This window comes from Nymphalis io, chromosome 17, assembly GCF_905147045.1.
Source record: "Nymphalis io chromosome 17, ilAglIoxx1.1, whole genome shotgun sequence".
Taxonomy (NCBI): Eukaryota; Metazoa; Arthropoda; class Insecta; order Lepidoptera; family Nymphalidae; genus Nymphalis; species Nymphalis io.
In genome coordinates, this window is record NC_065904.1 from 2587117 (window position 1) to 2608440 (window position 21324).

Below are 21324 nucleotides of genomic sequence, written 5' to 3' on the forward strand. Positions count from 1 at the left end.
CAAATAGGGTACAGCTTATGATGGACATACGTCGGTTAAACATGCCCACGCGTATATGTAAAACGCGCCGACTGCCGCGCTGTTGCCTATAACATTGAATGATATGCAGAGAACACAGATAAAAATGTACTTTTATTTAACACAAACGTTATTTTTTACATGAAAAATTATAGAATACAAGTCAATTTAGTGGGTGTAGGTCCCAGCGAACAGTACAATGTCGTCGTTTAAGATCACGTATAAGAAGGGACGGTCCACCTTGAAGGGTATCGAGGGCGGCGGCCGAGACCAAGACGATAGCGGTGTTGCCACCACACCTGTAAAACAATTTAAGGACAAGATAAGCAGTAAGGCTGAACATTATGAGTTGTTTTCTTTAGTTTTAAAATCTCCTTTTCTATTTGGAGTTGGATATATATATACCAAGACCTAAGTTATACTACTAAATACAATCAAATATGTCTCTCCATTGAAGGAAAGTTCTCTCCATCTCAATCTACAGGATATTTGACAACTCTATTGGCTCGAGTTATATGTCATAATGTCATCCTTCAATCATCAGACCAGAATATAACTCAACTACTACACATTAGATATTTTATGATTTGTATAAATGAAGATAATTACATCTGTTTTGCCGAGTAGTACGGATAGGGTTTTAAATTATTCCAATTTCTATATTTCCTGTAATTTGGGAGAGACCCAAACGAAATACGATATTAGTTTCAAGAGTTAGTTATTAGTGTCAAGAGTTAGGTAAATTTTTGGGCGATCAATTCTAGTGACATATTAGATGAAGTCTGAGGAATACCCGTGAAGGCTCCAGCGGTGGCGCCCTCTTCGTCCACTTTGACGTACGCCTCCTGCAGCGCCTTTGAGACCATCACGCCGAGCTCCTTCACTATACCCGACGATGCATTTTTGAATATACCGGTCACCCCTACCTAAATAATATAAAATATCACAAAAAATTGCATAGAAAAGTAAATAAGAATCTCTTCTGATCAATAAAATACCGGAAGCAGCTCTATTTTTCTTGTGTCAAACATTATGCGTTGGTTTAATACTGAAACACTCATGCAACACATATTTATGCGCTCCACAAAAGAACAACGCGGCGAGTTAACCTCATTTTATTTTTCCTAAGCAGAAGTAATTTGGCTAGCAGTAATTATTTACGAATTAATTTATAACTGCCTGTTAAATATATGTATCTATATTAAGTTATAATGGTTGTCGATTGTTATCGTTCAGTGAAATGACATCCTCACAATATAATTTCCAAATATTATTAAAAGATTACTAATATTTTTCATACCTTGCTCAAAACGTCATTTAGATTTATCTTCGTCCTGGTTTCAAATTTAGGCATGTCTAAAATCACAGAACCCGTGGTAGGATGCATCCGGAAGATATTTTCTAAGAGTCCCTTCTCTGCAGCCTTGTCCAGCACATCCGGAAGACCGTCGACTTCATTCGGTAAAACAACTACCATACGGAATTTTGACTCCTTGTACGGCAAATCGATCATCTGTTGCATGTTTACTGGTGGTAGGGCTTTGTGCAAGCTCGTCTGGGTAGGTACCACCCACTCATCAGATATTCTACCGCAAAACAGCAATACTTGATATTGTTGTGTTCCGGTTTGAAGGGTGAGTGAGCCAGTGTAATTACAGGCACAAGGGACATAAAATCTTAGTTCCCAAGGTTGGTGGCGCATTGGATATGTAAGCGATGGTTGACATTTCTTACAATGCCAATGTCTAAGAGCGTTGGTGACCACTTACCATCAGGTGGCCCATATGCTCGTCCGCCTTCCTATTCTATAAAAAAAAAAAAATGTTTTATGGTGTTGGGAAAATGTCTAACTAGTTGAAAACTAGTAATTGTCTTTGGGGACATTTTAATGTCTTTGATTTCACCAATCATTTCAAACAATCGATGAACAGACTTAACAAAAAAATGCATTGAAATTATATAACCATTTTTTGGAATTGATTAAAAATACACATTAAATCACAATGAGATATATATCATTTAAATTATCATTATTTTTTAGCTAAGTGACCAATGCCAGATGATTTTAAACTAGTTACAATAACGCCAAATGATTTCATTTGGCGTTAAATAGACGTGCTGTGCAGTTTATTCAATAAATTAAGTAGACAAGGCTTGACGGCGGCTATTGGTAGTCTCCAGCCGCTTTTTACGTCTATTTGTAAACTGCAAGCACCGCATATCAGGTTTTCTTCTACTTATGTATCAAACAAAAAATAAGTAGGGTTATATAACGGCTAACCAGACAGTGATTAATACGTACATATAATATATACAGTATTAAGATATATACGAGACTCAAGATTTATGGTGATAATAATAAATGAGTAACATTTTAATTTACACTCATACGTATTTATATTAAACAATATACATAAGATAATATTTAACTGACATGTTATTCGATAAAATGTGATACTTAGTATTATTTTTTTCAGGTTTAAGTGAGACAGTGTAACTACAGGATTGACAATTGGATCGTAAGGGATAGTTTTTATTTCTTACAGTTACCACTTCCCTTCCTTGGTCCATTTGCCAGTCTGTCTACCTATTTTAAATAAGAACACCCTGCTGCTGTGCAAGCTCGTCTGGGTAGGTACCACCCACTCATCAATATTCTACCGCAAAACAGGAGTACTTGTTATTGTTGTGTTCCGGTTTGAAGGGTGAGTGAGCCAGTGTAATTACATGCACAAGGGACATAAAATCTTAGTTCTCAAGGTTGGTGGCGCATTGGCTATGTAAGCGATGTGTCAACCATCGCTTTCTTTTCATTTCTTACAATGCCAATGTCTAAGGGCGTTTGGTGACCACTTACCATCAGGTGGCACATATGCTCGTCCGTCTTCCTATTCTATAAAAAAAGCCTATACCTTAACGCCCATTTCCTTGTCCTCGCGATAGTAGAGTGACTGCCTGAGGTGCATCATGGGCTTCTTCACGATCGTGGACCTGTCCACGTTGAAATCCTGCTCCTTGGTCTTGCTTGCGTTGAAGGGTACGTGCCAGTGGCCCTGTTTAAGGTTTAATATTCACAGAAGTGTTAGAAAATTAACATTTATAATAACTTTTTATTGTCTACATATATAATAAATCTGTTTAGTCAGCAAATATATTATAGAATCTTTATTTCTGTAAAAAATAAGTTATTGGTTAACCTTTGCTAGAGGAACCATACGAATTTTTATATACATAGAATGATATTCTGCTTTGGCTGCCTCGCTGGTCTAAAAAAAATGGTCTTTACTGTAATTGTTCTGGCTATACGTTAAAACGGAATTAAAATCCTTACATACGTTTTTAAAATTAACCCGAACAAACATACTGACAAACGCGGTAGGAGGCTTTAATTTGTAATACATATAGATTCTTACCTGGAAGAAAATGACGTTTAGGAGCGCGATAGCAGCAGCCGGATCGATATCAGATTCGGAGACTGGTTGGTCGATCAATCCCTTTGTTTTTTTGGATGACTGTAATATAATATTATAATAAAAATCACTCAACTTACACTAAATATATAGATTTCTAAACGTATCTCGTGATATTTTAAAAAATAAAAAACAGGATTTTTTTACTTCAAAAAAATTGTTATAAATCATATACAATGATGTATTCTCAAAGAAGTTACTATATATGAAATTAATTAGCTTTAAAAAATAAAACAATAAAAGTAGTAATTGTCTATTGAAAGATCTTAATATCTATGATTATTGCGAATTCGAGACATAGAGATTGAGAACGTTCTAAGGGTGTTTTCTGTGAGGAAGAACCTCGACTGTGTTGGACATCTATATTAGAATACTTCTAATAGAATATTGCATTCTGATCTTACCCAGTTATTAATAACATCCGCAGCCATTTTCCGATCATTAAAGTTTATGTTATCCACTTCGCTTTTATAAGTTTTCGCCGTGTTAAGGAAACCCTCGTCGAGAGTGTATTTATCAGATACCAAAACTTTGTTAGCGAGTATTAAATAGTTTGGATCCATTGATGCGAATCTTTCGCTCAACTGACTGTAGGAACCTGGAAACTGTCCTCATACTTATGACAATATCTTTAACCAAATCTTTGGGCATGACTATGGGCATTTACATCAAATGCATTTGCACGTCTGCCACCATAGTATGTAGTAATAATAAAAAAATAGTTACGTACTTTTCTTGGTGATAGGGCTTTGTGCAAGCCCACTCATCACATATTCCACGGTCAAATAGTAATAAGCCAAGTATTTAATAAAGTTGTGTTTTTGGGTTCCGGATCAGACAAGGGACATAACACCCTAGTTCCCAAGGTTGGTGACAAATTGGCGATGTAGGAATGGTTAATATTTCATAAGACGCCAATGTCTATGGGCACTGATGACCACATATCATGCGGTGGTCTATTTGCACCTCCACCAAACTATATTATAAAAATCACTTGGATATTGACGTACTTGGGATTTTGGTGTTACACGGCTTTTAATATTTTAAATGAAAAAGATAAATATATATGATTCATCTTTCAATGTTAATAACTACAGACAACAGCTATCCTCTTGTAATATACATACCTGTTCATAATCAGTTGAACCTAGGAGTGCCATGATTTCGTCACGGGTCTTTCCTTCCGACCCGGATGCGTAGAGGGCGAGGAGGATCAACACGCCTAGAGGTGATGAAATTACATTTTTGTCAACAGATTGTTCATATATTTCCTGCAAATGAATTTTATATATTTACTAGTTACTAATTTGGAGTCACGACCTTACCTGTGAGGATCTTACAAATTTTAATAATTCCAACTATCCAACTTATTTTCCAACTGCATTACTGATAGAAGCTAGCCGATAATCGCCCACTTTGCTCAGAAACTTTTATGAATGTTTTTATTAATATGGATAATAAAATTACCGTACGTAAATAAAATGTCATCAACGCCCACGCCACACCCATACTTTAAATGCCCATATATTACCTACTTTAGTATGCGTACAATTAATCAGCCTGTGTCGAATTTTAAAATATAATCAAATTCTATGTCATATTTTAATAAAATCCAACCAGTATTCCGAATCTTATTAAATAAATTAATAAGAATAAATACTATTAATATACCTTTAAGAGCTTCATGGAAGCGACGTCAATTGAATCACCGAACGTCGTTCTTTTGTAATTTGGAAACGTATAAGTACAATGTACAGCGGTGACGAAGAGGGCACCTGAAAAAGCAAATACGAATACATTTTGATGACTTTTCTTACTAAAGAAATACATCCTGAGTTATTTCCTATTAAAAATATATATATGTGTTTGAGTACTTTAGTTTTCAGCAAATTCATTTATATATTTACTCATAAAATATAGAACGATTCTTTGAGTAGAAGAATTTCAAGTCAATCTACAGCTACGATTCTAAATACGATTCTTAATTACAGAGTACGTAGCATTAATTATAAATCTCACAGGAGTGGATACACTTCCAACTTCCAGATTCCGGACTGTCTAACAAAGTATTTTGATAATAGAAAATTCCAATATCTTTTTTCGGCACGATCTGGTCTTTATGCCCAAAACCTATAAACGGCATTTAAAATGAGTTTTCGAGTACTTGTGTGATTTTGATTAGGTGAGTTCTTTAAATTTCTTTAAAAACTTCAAATCAAAATATTACAATAAAAAGGTAAAGATTATGAAAACGGCTGTCGCCCCTACTAGGACTACCACCCCGTCCTATTGGCCATGGAGTAAATATTATATATGGATTTATACTATGTCATCGTAAATACTAAAATAATTCAATTAACCATTACTACGTTTATTATTAAATTTGGCCTATATTCCTAACTAAAATGTATGCGGCGCTTGCCAGGATTTGCACCCGCAAACGTCGATTGAAATCTACGTAAGCCGTCCATCCGCTCGGCCATCTCGTTTTAAGATACAGATATAAAAACTCAAAATGATGAAATATATAAGAAAATGTTTTCATATTTATATTATGATGACTAGTAAGTTGTGACGTAACATATTTCTAAATGTTGGCTTACAATATATTATGTAAGTACCTCCTATACTACCTGTACTATATAATTATTATTTTTTTTTTATATTCGCCGGGAGGGCAAATGACTCTACTCCACCTGATGGTAAGTGGTAGTAGAGTCCAAACGCGACGACGGCCAGTACAGTCGGGAAAAACGTTCTGCACTAGCCGCCTTCGCCTTGCCGGCCCGCAAGATGCCTCTTCACGCCTCGTTTGAAGGAACCCGGGTTGTAAGAGGAGGGGAACACGTGAGCTGGTAAGGAATTCCATTTTTTGGAAGTGCGACAAAGAAAGGAGTTGCCAAATTTCTACTACTACTCGTGTTTAACAGAACTTAACAGCTATTTTTGAACTTTTATAATACCTGTAATCTGAGTTAAAACAAAAAAAAAAACTAGTTTTAATTTATTGTACTATTTGAAATTAATTAACATATATTACCGGCCTTATTTATATTCGCAATTGTTGATTTGATATTCGCAAAAGGAATAAACATCATTAAACAAGTACATTTAAGTAAATGCTTATTAAAAAAGCATACATTTAACGAACTTACTGCTATTGCCTTGTTTTCTTCAATAAATTGATATTTATTGATATGCGCTGATTTTCCGAGCGCTTGTGGCGTCACTTTTTTTCCATAAAAAACCCAATTCTTAAAAATAAAGGCGCAGTATTTTAATAAACATTAATATTGTACCTACAAGAGTACACAACGCGTTTGCGGCAAGTGTTTAATTAAGCAACATTTGCCTAAATCTTATTCCTACACGTGACCACAGCTCCATATATTGTAATCAAATCCTTGATCAGCCTTTATTTACTTCGACATAAACATATTAATGATTTTTATCGAACTAACAAAACATTTTAAACTATTTTGTTTCGTAATTACAAACCAAAGACAATGTTTGTATATGAATATAAACGAACGGCCACCAAATAAATAAATAAATAAAACCAGTTCAGTTCACATATGTCTATTGACACCGATATACACATATAATCCTGTATAAAACATAAATATAGGCGATGCCCGTTAGTCAATTATTTTTAACGTAAGTTAGGTTTTAAGTTAAGTTAAGACTGACTGAAATTAGAAAGACTGTACAAATTTTTGAAATAAGCAACATAACTCTTAATACTTAATAAAAAATCTAATATCTAATAATAATAATATAATATATACATATCTATAATAACAGCCGGGATGGCACAGTGGTAAGAACGCGTGAATCATAATCGAAAATCGTGGGTTCAAACCCGGGCAAGCACCACTGAATTTTCATATGCTTAATTTGTAATTATAATCCATCTCGTGCTTTACGGTGAAGGACATCATCGTAAGGAAACCTGCATGTGTCTAATTTTACTGAAATTCTGCCACATGTGTATTCCACCAACCCGCATTGGAGCAGCATGGTGGAATAAGCTCCAAACCTTCTCATCAAAAAAGGAGAGGAGGCCTTTAGCCCAGTAGTGGGACATTCGCAGTTTGTTACGATATCTATAATCTATATTTAATGTTTTTTATTATATTTATGAAAGTTGTAATAACATCATTTACAAACAAAAATGAAACAATTATCTTACATTTATGTGCGTAGAAATGCAGTATTAACTTATGCTGTTAAATTTGTATCAATAAAAGTTTACTATAAGTCTCTTCTACGATTAGTTAGTCATCGTACTTACCCACAAATAGTAATAATATTTTTTCCATGTTCAAGTCTGACCGCAGACGTCGTTCCTCGATTCAACTCAACTCTAAACTGCCTGTGCCTTTGTTTACCTTAGTGCCGTAAATATGATATATTATCCGATATCATATGTTATTAATCTGTGGTGCAAGCTGATGTGTTAGCGACTTATAGTAATTATTCTGAATGGAGTATTTTTTTACAACAACAAAAAGAAGACGGTAGGCAATTCGTATCTGCTAATCACTTTTTAATTATTGTGAATCTGGCCAGCTACAGATAATCGATATTGTATTATTGAAGTAATAAAATTAATGTGAATTTAAAATCAAATTAACTACATAAAACATTATCATATTTACAAAAAGAAAAACCACAAAACTCATTAGACAAGATACTCTATATATAATAATATCACTAGATTTTTAATATACTCACTTGTTATTATTATTACACCTAAACGTATAAATGAGGATTTTTAGGTTATTTCTACTAAAAAGCGACACTTTGGGACACTTTAAAATTCAGTTGTTAAAAATTAAATTTTATAATATATTTAATAGTCTACCAAAACTATAGATTTTGTATATTATATGTTATTTGATTGAAACTGTTAACCGACGAATAACGAGTCTTTGACCGAAGCTGACATTTAAATATTTTTTTAGCAATGTAACAAAAAGAAGAGAAGAAACTTGTTCCTTTAGAAAAACACCTGTTTAACAGAAATAAATCTATATTTATTCATATTTATTAATCCTTTATGTGGCGTTTTTTTTTATAGTTTAGGTAGGCGGACGAGCATATGGACCACTTGATGGTAAGTGGTCACCAACGCCCATAGACATTGGCGTTGTAAAAAATGTTAACCATCGCTTACATCGCCAATGCGCCACCACCCTTGGGAACTAAGATGTTATGTCTCTTGTGCCTGTAATTACACTGGCTTTACCCTTCAAAACGGAACACAACAATACCAAGTACAGCTCTTTTGCGGTGGAATATCTGATGAGTGGGTGGTACCTACCCAGTTTTCATTGCATTTGTTTTTCTCATCTGAAAGTAAAATATTATAGCAAAAGTATTTTTATCATTTATAAGTTATAACATTCGTACTTTTATTGCATATCATACATCTTGTCATACATAAAATATAAAGTAAGCAAGTACATATTTTATGTACGACAAATCCCGTGAGTTAACTAGTATTTTGTTTAAACAATTATTATCTATTGATACTTTTTTTTTTACTTTTCTGGAGTGTATTTACAGTCGCTAATAAAGTCGCTAATAATCGTTTTTATAAAAGTGCGAGTTGTGACACCGGTTAACTGTCAAGTGTCAAATTATCGAATGAACTATTGAATTTTAAACTTATTTATACTAAGAAGAACTAAAGTAAGCAAGTGTATTCAATTTAAATTTTCTTAATGAAAAGAATGACTTCAATTAAAAAATTTATAGGTTAGTAAATGAACATATGATATGTTATCGTAATATATTATTATTTAATATAATAATAATAATATCCTGGGACATTTTTCACACGGCCATCTGATCCCAAATTAAGCTTGTACAGAGCTTGTAGTAGCTTGTACTATGGAAACCAGACAACTGATACTACTACTACATATACTATTATTTAATTGACGTTAGGTTAGCTGGTAATCATTTATAAATATTTCTTTTTTTTTAGATATCGGTGCTAATTTGACCGATGAGATGTATCAAGGAATATATCACGGTTCTAAAAAACATGAACCTGATTTGGACAAAGTTCTAAAACGCAGCTGGTCCGCTGGAATGGACAAAATGATTATTACTGGAGGTAGCTTAGTCGACAGCAAGAAAGCTATCGAATTATCACGTACCGATTGTAAGTACTTTTTTTTTGCTGTATAACATGTTTTACTATGTATAAGTATCAACATTTTTTTTTAGTAATAGCTGTTTGTACTTGCAATGTAATTTTCAGCACGATTGTTTTCTACCGTAGGATGTCATCCGACAAGATGTAATGACTTTGTGCAGGATTCTACTACATATCTCAATGATCTAAAAACTCTGATAAAAGAAAATAGAGATAAAGTCGTAGCAATTGGCGAGTGTGGACTAGACTATGACAGGTTGCACTTTTGTGAGAAAGAGGTTCAGTTAAAGTAAGTATTATTAAATTACTTACTTTATTAATATGTCATTTATCTAATTGTCAATATAAAAGTTTTGTATAAACAATTTTGAATCAAGGTACCATTTTGAACCTACTGGATACAATACCTAAATTTACAAAAGACTGGCAAAACACCTCCAATCCCTCTAGTCGCAGACGTTCATGTAGTTACTTTCCATCAACAGAGCCTCCAGCACTTTTGCATTCTCTTACATAAAAAAATATCCAGGAGGCACCACTGAGCCTAATTAGTGATTACAATTCAGCAGTTTTCAGGAGTCAAGGTTTTATATTATGATAGAATTATAAAATATTATTTTACATTAATAAAAATAAATAATGTTATACTTTTTATTAGATACTTCGAGCTACAACTCCAATTGAGCAGCGAGTTCCAGTTACCCCTGTTTCTTCATTGCCGAGCTGCTGCTGATGACCTTGTTGAAATATTGAGTAGGAACAAGGGCAAAATAGTTGGTGGTGTGGTGCATTCTTTTGATGGTTCTCAAGAGGCATTAGAAAAGATTCTAGCTTTAGATTTGTATATTGGTATTAATGGATGGTAAGTGTTTTCTAATTTTCATAGTCAGATTAAAATATAAACTACAAATAATCATAAAACTATGAATATTCCAGTTCACTCAGGACAAAGGATAACTTAGAGGTTGCTGCAAAGATACCTCAGGATAGATTGATGATAGAGACAGACTGTCCATGGTGTGAAGTTAAGGCCACACATCCAAGCTATGCTCATGTGGTAACTAAGTTCCCTTCTGTTAAGAAGGAAAAGTACTCGGTGGATTCAAATAATCAAGTCAAAGGAAGAAATGAACCAGTTAACATTGTGTAAGAAAAAATCGTATTTAGTAATTTTAAAAATAATCATACCATACATACATAAATATTATTAATTAAATTTTCTTTTTATAGGCAAGTGCTTGAGATACTGTCTGCCATTAGAAAAGAAAATATTGATGAATTAGCAGAAGCTATTTATAATAACACTAACAATTTGTTCTTTGGTAATAAGTTAAATTAAATTATGGAGGTATTTCTCGGCCTGTTGTGTCGACACTCAGCTACAAGACTAGTGTTAACTACTGCATTTTCTATGTATGTAAATAAAGATATTAATATTTATTTTTTTACTACAATAATCAATTTAATAATTGCAGTCTACTGATATGTATTTTTTAATAATTATCACTTTTAATAAGTTAATGGAATATTAAAATGAAATATTTAATATGTACCTAATAAAAGTTATTAGTTGGCATTCAAAAATCTGGAAGTAACCTTTCATTAATATGCTACAGTATAATATAGATTTGGTTTGAATAAAACGAATTATTTAAATTTTGTTGTTATGAATTAATCTAGTAAAGATAAAGAGACTCATAGTCATATAAATAACTAAATAGATGATACCTATAATTCCTACCGGTTTTTTTATTAAATAAGGTAATGCTATAAATGATAAATTTATTTTATGAGATAAATTTAAATAGAAACGAGGTGGCTGTAAGAATGTCCGTCGTAGCATAACTCAGTCAGCATTATATTATTTATTTTGACATAAAACTACTTTTTGACACAAACACTTACTGTCGTTTATTTGACGAATTATTTTATATTTCTAAATAAGGAGTAAGCACAAAAAAAGCAGTGGAAATTATCTAGTAATATTTTAAGTCATTTTAGATTAACCTTTTGAAATAAAACATAGAACAAATTTATTTCTCTATAATTTAAATTCTGTATTCAACATTTATAACACACAAACTTTATTAACACAAATAAATACACTACAAAATTCAATTTACTGCGAAATTATTAAGATTTTAAAATGCATTTAAAGGAATGTATTTTCAAAATACTGATATTTTGTCAGAATACAGTCTTAATTGTCATGTTAATTGTTTTAATTGCTAAAATGATATGATAACAATTGCTTTCATGGATGACTCATGTGAAATTTTAGTTTCGTTGTTTACATAATTAATTGTGATATCGATTTTATTAAAATATTTAAACTCTACAAAAATACAACCAAAAAAATTATAGCATATGAAAAACATATAAAGATTTGTCCCAAATGATCATTTCACTTAAAAAAACACTTCAATACTTAAGTGTTTTTCAAGTTCAAAATTTATGCATTATAGAAATTATTTTGTAACAACTTATTGACTAAAAATAGTTTGTGAGATTAACAAATTAAAAAATCGAAGCTGATCTGGCACCTCAGAAAAATAAATCTTTTACTGCACTCGACAACATTGTCTCTCACATCACAACTTAACCAACTTCAGGGTATCTCTGAGTATACATTGACTTGTTCCCGGAACCAGTGGAAATAGGATGTCATATGGAACCTGGTAGCATTCAAAGCCAATTGTGTCTTGTTCTGGAGAATTTCTGGTGCCCATTCACCACTGGAAAAAAAAAGAAAAAAAAGTTAGTACTGTAAAGAAAAGAAAAACAATAATATGATACCAACATACATTGAGAATAAAAATAAAAAACCAAATGAAACACTTACATAAACACTTTTGTTTTTAGATATTCAAACATTATTTGGTAATAATCGTTTGAATATTTCCTCACAGCAACATAACCACTAACAGCATAGCTTTGAACAGTATCTATGACTCCAGGTGCATATTGTTCAATTGTGGCCACAACTACAGGAGTTTTCTCGACAATATATTCTTTCAAATTATTGTACAGTATGCCACTTTTCTTCAAGACTATTGTAAAAACTTCCTTTGAAAGTTGAGCGTATGGTTTGCAGGCTTCCATGGTTGTGTTGTAGTAAATTGGTGCATTTGTTTCTAGCCATAAATAGCCCCGAGCTGATGTAGATAATGTTTTCCTCCAAACATGCTGACTCTGTTCAAGGAGACCAAGATCATCTAAAAGTTTTCCAGTTGCACTCTCTGTAATAAGATTATAATAAATATTATATAACACTAGCTTAGCATATACAATATTTATACCTATATCTTTTTTTCTAATATTGTGTATATCCACAAAAGTGTTGACAGTACACCTTTGGTGTATTTTATTGCTTATTTATATAAGCCTACAGGTTTATTACTATACTTATATTAAAATGTCTTGCTCATAATCTCTACACAGATCACAGAGTCCCTAAATGAGACAAAAAAATAGTTTACTTATTAACAATATTTATTAACTTTACATAATTATTTGTTATGAAAATGAAATTATAAATAGTGATAGCATTGCAACAGTAAGAGTGAAGTCCAAAGGTTAAATGTTCAATATCTAATCTACCATATTCATTTACCAAATGCAATTTCAAATTAAAAAAATATACAAAAAGAGTTAAAAATATATTGTTGTGTATGTATCTCAATTTAACTCAAATACATAATAGATATGTAGTTATAAAAGGGTTTAATTGGAATTTGGACAAAATACTATTGGCAGAAAATTTATTAACAATATGTGAATTACAAAATAAAAATAATATTAACCAACCATCTCATATTAATTTAAATTATAAAATATATCTTATCTATACCAATCTTTATTGCTTGCCTAGGTAGGGGCTTGTAATCTTTATTCAATATTTATTTATTCTGTTCACACATTTGTGTTATTAATTTAGTAGGAACTTATTTGGTATTTGTTCTAATTATGGAAAATTGTATAGTAATTATATAATATTATTGTATGCTGTGTTTGATGTAGATACATATGTCATTTATGTAAAAATATTTATAAAAAAAAAAAAAAATTGCCAAGCCTTCCCATACTACAAAATCGTCAGAGTCCCAACTATTATAATATATATAAAATACTCACTTGGGAAGTTACCATTGACTCGAGATACATCATACCCGATCAGTCCAGCAATTCCGACCAGCAGGAAGAAGCTGGCCCATAGCCAAGGGAACCTTCTAGTGCTTGTCATCCTGTCTAGAATATCCTGTAAAATATATATATTATGAATGGTTGTATTTACATATATAATAACATTTCATCTGACTCATGTAATTTTTCACTCAATGTTTTTCTTCACCAACATGCATGATATGCATTATAAAAACTAATTAAGTACACAAAAAAGTTGTAGTTGGCCGAGTTTGAACCCACAATCTTCAGTTAAGATTCACATGTTCCAAACACTGGGCCATCTGTTTAACAAAACAGTAGCAGCCTGTTAATGTGCTATTTCTGGGCTAAGGCATCATCTCCCTTTTGAGGAGAATGCTTGGAGCTTATTCCACCATGCTGCTCCAATGCGGGTTGGTAGATTACACATGTGGCAGAATTTCAATAAATTAGATACATGCAGGTTTCCTCACGATGTTTTCCTTCACTATTAAGCACGAGATGAATTATAAATACAAATTAAGCACACGAAAATTCAGTGGTGTGGCTTGCCTGGGTTTGAACCCACAATCATTGCTTAAGATTCACATGTTCAAAACAACTGGGCCATCTGTGTAACATGTTTTACATACAACAACTTTAATATTATTATTAACATTTTTCCTGCATTCTCCAAAAGACTCCAACTGAATTAATGTGTTTGTGTTGATGGATTATGTTCTATACAGTTAAGAATAAGTGATACAGGAAATATGTATATTTTATATAATTAAGGTTGTTATATTACAGGATCGCTTCTACACAATTTTACAATTATGGAGAATGATCTGATGTATTTTGACTAATTATATAATAACTATCACATTTCATCATATAATGGAATGTAAAAAATAGTAAAAAATATAGTAAATAAGATAACAAAACTATATAAAACTATTATAGTCAATCAATTAGCACATAAGTAAGGTTAAACTTTCTAATTTATATAACCTCTTACTAAAAACATTATTATATTTAAAAAATAAATTATAGATCAATGAATACACATGTAAAGTTAGTTTACGATCAAACAAAATATACTTTTATTTGTGTACTTATCGAAATACTACGTTTATAAAACATGACTGGAATTCACAGTAATATCTCTAAATAAACTGTACATATTTACATTTCAATGCTTTTATATAAACTACGTCATTAGTATTGCGATCTAACATAAAATAAACAAGTAAATTAAGTTGTTTTTCTTATTAGATTCTATTATTCAATTGAATACGTATTTAATATACGAATTTACAATTAACTTACCTATGAAATTTTAATATGAAAAATGCAAGCTTAGCGCTGAACTTGTTTTAATAACATACAATGTTTATAAATTCAACGAGTATTGCGTATAAACTTCACTTGAATATGAAATGAACATTAAACAATTTTAGTGTTCTAAAATATTAGTGACTCCCACTGAGTTCGATAAACGGATGTAACACGTCGAAAATAACTGTTAATTCGAAAAAATATTGGGCGCGAAGAGAATGCATATATAGTCGAGTCGTAAATCTTGTTTCCGAAACCAGAAAAAAATCACATTTCAGCTAGAAACGTTATTTGCGCGGTACGCCCATAATGCTACGGAAAATTTAGCCCGTATACTTGTTATAAATACGATTAATCGTTTTCGACTTACCAATCAACAATGTATAGCATAAGATATTATAGTTTTTAAGATTTTCTTTGTAAATTAGTTTAAAGTTGTATGAACAATTAAATCGAAAAAAAAAACACAAAATCAATTTCGATCGACACTCGTCACAAAGTCACAAACGTCGTTTTCGATTTCTTTGGCATTGAAACTAAATACCTGTGTGACCACGCGTAAAAAAGCTCCACTACTTTTTCCGAGAATACCATATTCTATGTCTTTACTTATATTAATTATTAAAACTTATATCATAAATATTTTTTGATTAAAATAAATATATATTTTTATGTTTAACATTCGTTGAGAGATTAAATAAACTAAAATATTATTTTTAGTTAGAGTCAAATAGATAAATACAGGCCTGAGTTTCTTTCGCCGGTTCTTCGTGTTTATTTCCGAACCGGTGATAGATTTATGACAATCAATAAGCAAGTGTAACATTTCTATATTGAATAAAGATTTTTGAGTTTGACTTTGATTGTGTATTTAATTTTATTATCATTATTTTGATTATATTTTTCCCAAGTCTGAATGCGCTAATATATATAACAAGGTAGAGTAACACAAGTAAGTACAGAGAGAAAGTTGGACACCTTAAGAGGTAAATTTTTAAATTATTCTGTCAATTTTTAAATAGCACCTTTAGCGCAAGAGGCGTCATTTTGACCCCCTTATACCATATATTTTCATAAATATGTTGTCCAAAAATTGTTTTTAGCTAAAACCGAAATTGAAACTTATGTAATTACATAATTTAAATTAAAAACTTAGATAAAAAAATGGATATCAGTTGAATTTTGTAAATAATTTACACCCGCCAGCGAAATTAGGTTAAAATACCCAAGCAACAAAAGACAGAATTCGATACATCTGAAAATCTGAAAACAAATCTATTAAATATATCTTTATTAAACTAACCTGGCATATTTTTTTTGTTTTAACAACAGTCTCATCTTTTTTTTTGCCTTTCAATGTTTCTCCACAAACTTCCATATATTGTGATATAGTCATTTTTAAAGATTTCTTCTTTAATCTTGGACTTACTTTAGTCCAATTTGTATCTGAAACAAAATAAATCCATTAGGCTACATTCACACAGCGGTACATTTTACAGGTACGTAGGTACGTAGTGTTACGAACAAGTTCATACACACAACATTATTACACATCCAGTAAAAAAGACGATGCATGTCTAAGATTACTATTTTTTTTATAAATTCTTGAAATTTTATGAGGTTTTATATGTTTATATAATTGAGTACTAAGCTACTAGTAAACATGTAATATTTATTAAATTTAAATTTTGATTTAAACTTTGCACTCGGCACATTTTTAATAATGATATAAAAACCTGATTTAATATTTCTTTAAATTATTATAAATATGAAATATTAGTAAAATATTTTATTGATAAATTTACCAAAAACACAAATCCTGCGAAACATATATTCTACAAAGCTGCTCTACAGATATAACGAAACTCTATGGTCATAACTTGCTTTAACATGCTCGTCTTAAGAATACTATTAGCCATGGTTAATGTATCTCCCCTGATATTGAGAAAACTGTCATCTGTCATCAGACAAAAAGAAACATAATCAATGGTCATACCAATATATTCTATCAAAGTTGCCGATTGCTTGCTGCATTTATGAAACAGTTGTCTCCATGTCGCATTACAGGAGTCATCCTGTGCCAAGCACTCCACTAAGCTCTCAACCAGCACCGTGTTATAGGGATCCAAAATTGAGCCACTTAGATATTGATTGGGCAGTTTTTTCATCAGTTGGTTAAAAGTAACTTGCAATTTATTGCCGCTCTTATTAAAATATACATCCTGCAAGTAATTTTTTAATTAAATCATTTTCTGTTAACATGAAGATTCTAATTATATTTGTTTGTAACTGTTAGTATGACAATGACAATAAAGTTATTTGACAGGATTTGCTTTCCTTTTTAATTTCACTTATAAGAAAGACAAAACAATGAATGGTGATAAATTTATTTGATTCTTAGTCAGTTCAGTTTTTTTTTCTATAATTACAGATAAATATTTTCATGATCATATCATTAATTATGTATCTATTATAAATAATCATGATATTTACCTTAAATTTACTTAATTGTTTTATAAGGTCACTTGACAGATCCTTTGATAATGCATTCCGTTTATTGTTCACCATGTCTAACATTGCCAAAAATTGATCGTGTGTTACCTTGGCGTCCATACTTGCGTGTTTATCTAGTATGTCGGAGAGGTACGTTATCACGTATTTCGAGTAATTTTTTAATTCAATAATAGGAAGAAAGACTTCTTGCCAAGCTGAAAAAAATAAAACATTTTAATATGGAGATATGAATTACTTCATATATTAAAAAAAGCTTTAAAAAGCTAAAAAATTTCTTGATACAGACGTAGTTTCAGTAGAATGGGTTACAACAGAATATTTTTATTTTAATGTTTATAAAAATAAGATAGCCTAAGATACAAATTAAAACAACATATTCCCCAGATAAAATAGTGTTAAATAAATGTCATGAGTACATTTTATACAAACTTTTAGATATCTATTTAGTTGTTAAAAGAGGCCGAGATGCAGGTTATCAAAGACCTTGAGGTGTAAATTTGATAACAGATAAGAGAATAAAAAAGTTATAATTTAAATTTTAAATTTGGATATTTATAGAATCCGTGTCGATTTCGCACAGACAAAACAAGAATTTTATTCAGTGTTAAATTTTAAACAATAAGATATAAATATTCGATAGCCGATCTTTTCGCCTGTACTCTACTGTGCTAATGCATCGTAAAACACGCCACGCGTATTTTTTCACGCTTTCTATTTAAATTTTAAATATCAAGCGTAATATTTCTGAAACTATTGTATCGAATTGCAAATTGTAAAATACATTATTTATTTACAGGTTACGTTTAAAATTGTTGTTTTATTTTTTTAATAAAATGTGACAATTAAAGTTATCGTTTTTTTTTAAAAAAAAAAACATATATCGGTTACCGGCACTTATTTATAAAAAAGATATATAGTGTCGTTGACATTTTTGTAAACATTTTAAATATTCACAAGTCTTTTAAACGTAGTATTCGTCCATCGGTAATTGTTTGAGCAGCGTTCGCTACGTAAGCGCCTGGTCGCCATTTTTCTCTCTAGCTTACTTGGTGTTAGGGCTTTGTGTAGGCTAGTTTGGTAAGGTACCACCCACTCATCAAATATTCTACCACTAAACAGCAATACTTAGAATAGCTGTGTTCCGGTTGAAAGGGTGAATGAGCCAATGTAATTACAGGCAAAGAGGACATAAAATCCTAGTTGCCAAGGTTGGTGGCGCATTGCTGACATGGGGAATGGCTGATATTTCTTACCGCGCCAATGTCTTTGGGCAGTGTGAACAACTTACTATTAGGTGGCACATATTGACATCATTAGCCTACCTATATAATAAAAAAATATATATCTCTCAAAAAATCTGCAACATATAAACTATAATAATATGGAAGTTTCATATCCATTGGAAAATACAACAAACGAAAAAACTTACATCCCTACAATATATATTTAAAAGATAATAAATGTTTTACCTTTTAATCCAACAGCAAAGTTTTCTAATCCGCCTTGCCCTAATGTCCATAGCAAAGAGAGACCAATAGGTGGTCTGTTTTGGTATGAAGTTCTAAGGCTGACACTTTTGGGTATCGAAGCTATGCAGAATTCGGGGTACTCATTTGCAAGCATCTGTAGGAGCAATCTATGACCATTGGCTGGTTGACCTGTGTAACAAAAATGTCTTAGACTGAGTAATCGATAAACAATATATTAGATGTCAAATTAAAAATCATATTATTACACGAAAATATTTTTTTTAATAAATTATAATAATGTAGAATAATTCAAATAGACTTGTCTTTAAAATTAATTAAGTAATCAAGTTTGCAATAAATTTCTATTATCTTCAAAACTACTTAAAGCTTAAGTTATTCTAGATCATTCAAGAAGCCATAAAAATATAAGTCCAGATTAAGTATAATATCATCTACATAAGTTAATTTGAAATATGATTTTATCTAAATGAATGTAAAAGAAAATATTGTACAAACTAAGATGCATGGTAATAAAATTATTTTAATAAAATACAACCCCATAAACCAAAAAAGTCTCATTGTTGGGCTAAGGTTTTTCTTCTTAGGGAGATGCTTTGGTGTTTATTGCACCCTAATACTATGAGGAAGATGGCAGAAATACATTCTATGTTTTTATTAAACTAAACACAATTTATTTATTATTAGCACAAATTATATAATATACAATGTTTAGAATATAAATATTGTATGAGAGTGTTGTGTAGTAAAAATGTCATGTATTTTATATAATATATTAGTAAGTATTTTAGTAAAAAGAAAAAATATCTCAGAGCAAGACAGTGACGTAACATTCTTAGTGATAAAAAGAGTAGTTAAGTTATTTGAAGATCTGAGGAACTTTCTATAAGTTTCAAGACAATCAAGCCATTATCTACTTATGATTTAATTTTGTTTTTTTTAAATTTTCACCCATAGTGCAAACTTTATGTTAAATTGTAAATCATAATTGAAGCATGATAATATAACTTGTGTTTATTGAAGTAAAGCTTTACAATGTAAAACCCTCTTATTTTTTTAAAGTTATTTAAGCATTATATATAATAAATTAATTATGGTAAAGAAATGTAATTAAATAATATACAAACCTCTACTCATGTCATTTGCTAAGGCAGTAAGTGTAACATCAAAAAATAATTGAGCATTAGCTTTCCCGGCATCTTGTAGCAAAGTCTCTAATGCCTTTCTTATATCCACAGGTGTTACACAAAGTGGGTATGTCGGAGGATAGTTAGAGAAAGTGGGATCATCAACCTCGATTTGTATTTTTGAATTTAGAAAATTAGCTACTTCCTTCAACCAAACCAATGGTGCATTCGAAAAACGTACTTTGTTAGTAGTAATGATGTTGGCCAACTCTGATGGATCCATCTGTCGAGAAAATATAGCATTATTGTAATAAATTCTAGTGTAATATTTAACTTAATTAACATTTTATCCGATACATTTTTGAATCAATGGCAAACAATTTAGTAATAAAGGTATTCAGTGATGCAATTGAAGACAAGTGAAAGTAAAATGTACAGAAGTGAAGACAGACACAATTAATACAATATGCTTATATTTTATACTGACAACTTGTAATTAATAAAATAAAAGATGTCTTAGTCTAAAAAGTTCCAACTTTATTTAAGGTTATAGTAAAAACTGCTTTGTTAAACTTACAGCTTCTAAAGCCTCATCTATGGTTTTAGGAGGTTTCGGTTTAGTTGGCTCGGATTTCTTGTCTTGCTTTTTGTTTTTTCTATCTCCATTCTTTTTGTCCTTTGGCGACTTTCTAGGGTCGTCGATTTCCATACCCGAATAGTAAGATTTGGTTTGAGGATATGGTACTAAAAATATTATTTAAAAAATTGCTTATTTATAGTTACAATTATAAAATATACAATAAAAGAAAGATAAATTTTGAGTTATTAACATTTCAACTTACCAACATCTTCAATTTTCGTACCATTTTTACTCGCCTTTTTATCCTCATCCTTTACATTTTTAACTTTACCATTTTGAGACTTCTTACTCTTTCCGACAACTTCCCATTGACCGCTCGACATAATTAAAAAGTTTTAAATATTAATATAATATTTATTGTAAATACAGAGAAAGCGACAAGACACGTCAAAAACAAAGAAAAACGTCAAACTGAAAA

General features: G+C 31.0%; 3 protein-coding genes across 4 annotated transcripts; 1 reads left to right on the forward strand and 2 right to left on the reverse strand.

The window, feature by feature from the left end:
* Positions 1-113: 113 nt before the first annotated feature.
* LOC126774990 (antichymotrypsin-1-like) lies at positions 114-7944 on the reverse strand. 2 transcript variants are annotated; one of them, XM_050496688.1, is made up of 9 exons: positions 7783-7944; positions 5160-5263; positions 4616-4759; positions 3893-4093; positions 3432-3530; positions 2931-3071; positions 1319-1531; positions 812-944; positions 114-317 (listed from the first exon to the last, which is right to left on the reverse strand). In XM_050496688.1, exons 1-9 carry the CDS (start codon positions 7808-7810, stop codon positions 187-189), a joined length of 1194 nt encoding a protein of 397 aa, XP_050352645.1. In that variant the 5' UTR covers positions 7811-7944; the 3' UTR covers positions 114-186. The 2 variants fall into 2 exon arrangements, with proteins under 2 accessions (XP_050352645.1, XP_050352644.1); XM_050496687.1 differs by lacking the exon at positions 7783-7944 and adding an exon at positions 5508-5646.
* Positions 7945-9119: 1175 nt separating this feature from the next.
* On the forward strand, positions 9120-11158 carry LOC126775008 (deoxyribonuclease TATDN1). The gene is made up of 6 exons (XM_050496718.1): positions 9120-9251; positions 9484-9663; positions 9763-9946; positions 10316-10519; positions 10594-10803; positions 10888-11158. Exons 1-6 carry the CDS (start codon positions 9218-9220, stop codon positions 10994-10996), a joined length of 921 nt encoding a protein of 306 aa, XP_050352675.1. The 5' UTR covers positions 9120-9217; the 3' UTR covers positions 10997-11158.
* A 527-nt stretch (positions 11159-11685) lies between these two features.
* On the reverse strand, positions 11686-21305 carry LOC126774964 (transmembrane protein 214). The gene is made up of 10 exons (XM_050496652.1): positions 21109-21305; positions 20844-21010; positions 20267-20549; positions 19122-19310; positions 17632-17846; positions 17135-17360; positions 16442-16584; positions 13792-13915; positions 12500-12896; positions 11686-12392 (listed from the first exon to the last, which is right to left on the reverse strand). The coding sequence occupies exons 1-10, from the start codon at positions 21227-21229 to the stop codon at positions 12266-12268; spliced, it is 1992 nt and encodes a 663-aa protein (XP_050352609.1). The 5' UTR covers positions 21230-21305; the 3' UTR covers positions 11686-12265.
* Positions 21306-21324: the final 19 nt, after the last annotated feature.

Coding starts and splice junctions, on each gene's coding strand:
- LOC126774990 (XM_050496687.1), bottom strand. CDS start 5,631: ATGCCGTTTATAGGTTTTGGGCATAAAGACCAGATCGTGCCGAAAAAA. Junction 5,264..5,507: donor TTGGAAGTGTATCCACTCCT/GTGAGATTTATA, acceptor TTGCTTTTTCAG/GTGCCCTCTTCGTCACCGCT. Junction 4,094..4,615: donor GTTCAACTGATTATGAACAG/GTATGTATATTA, acceptor GTATGAGGACAG/TTTCCAGGTTCCTACAGTCA.
- LOC126775008 (XM_050496718.1), top strand. CDS start 9,218: ATGAAAAGAATGACTTCAATTAAAAAATTTATAG. Junction 9,252..9,483: donor TTCAATTAAAAAATTTATAG/GTTAGTAAATGA, acceptor CTTTTTTTTTAG/ATATCGGTGCTAATTTGACC. Junction 9,664..9,762: donor CGAATTATCACGTACCGATT/GTAAGTACTTTT, acceptor TGTAATTTTCAG/CACGATTGTTTTCTACCGTA.
- LOC126774964 (XM_050496652.1), bottom strand. CDS start 21,229: ATGTCGAGCGGTCAATGGGAAGTTGTCGGAAAGAGTAAGAAGTCTCAA. Junction 17,361..17,631: donor AACAATTAAGTAAATTTAAG/GTAAATATCATG, acceptor AATTACTTGCAG/GATGTATATTTTAATAAGAG. Junction 16,585..17,134: donor AACTTTGATAGAATATATTG/GTATGACCATTG, acceptor ATTTTGTTTCAG/ATACAAATTGGACTAAAGTA.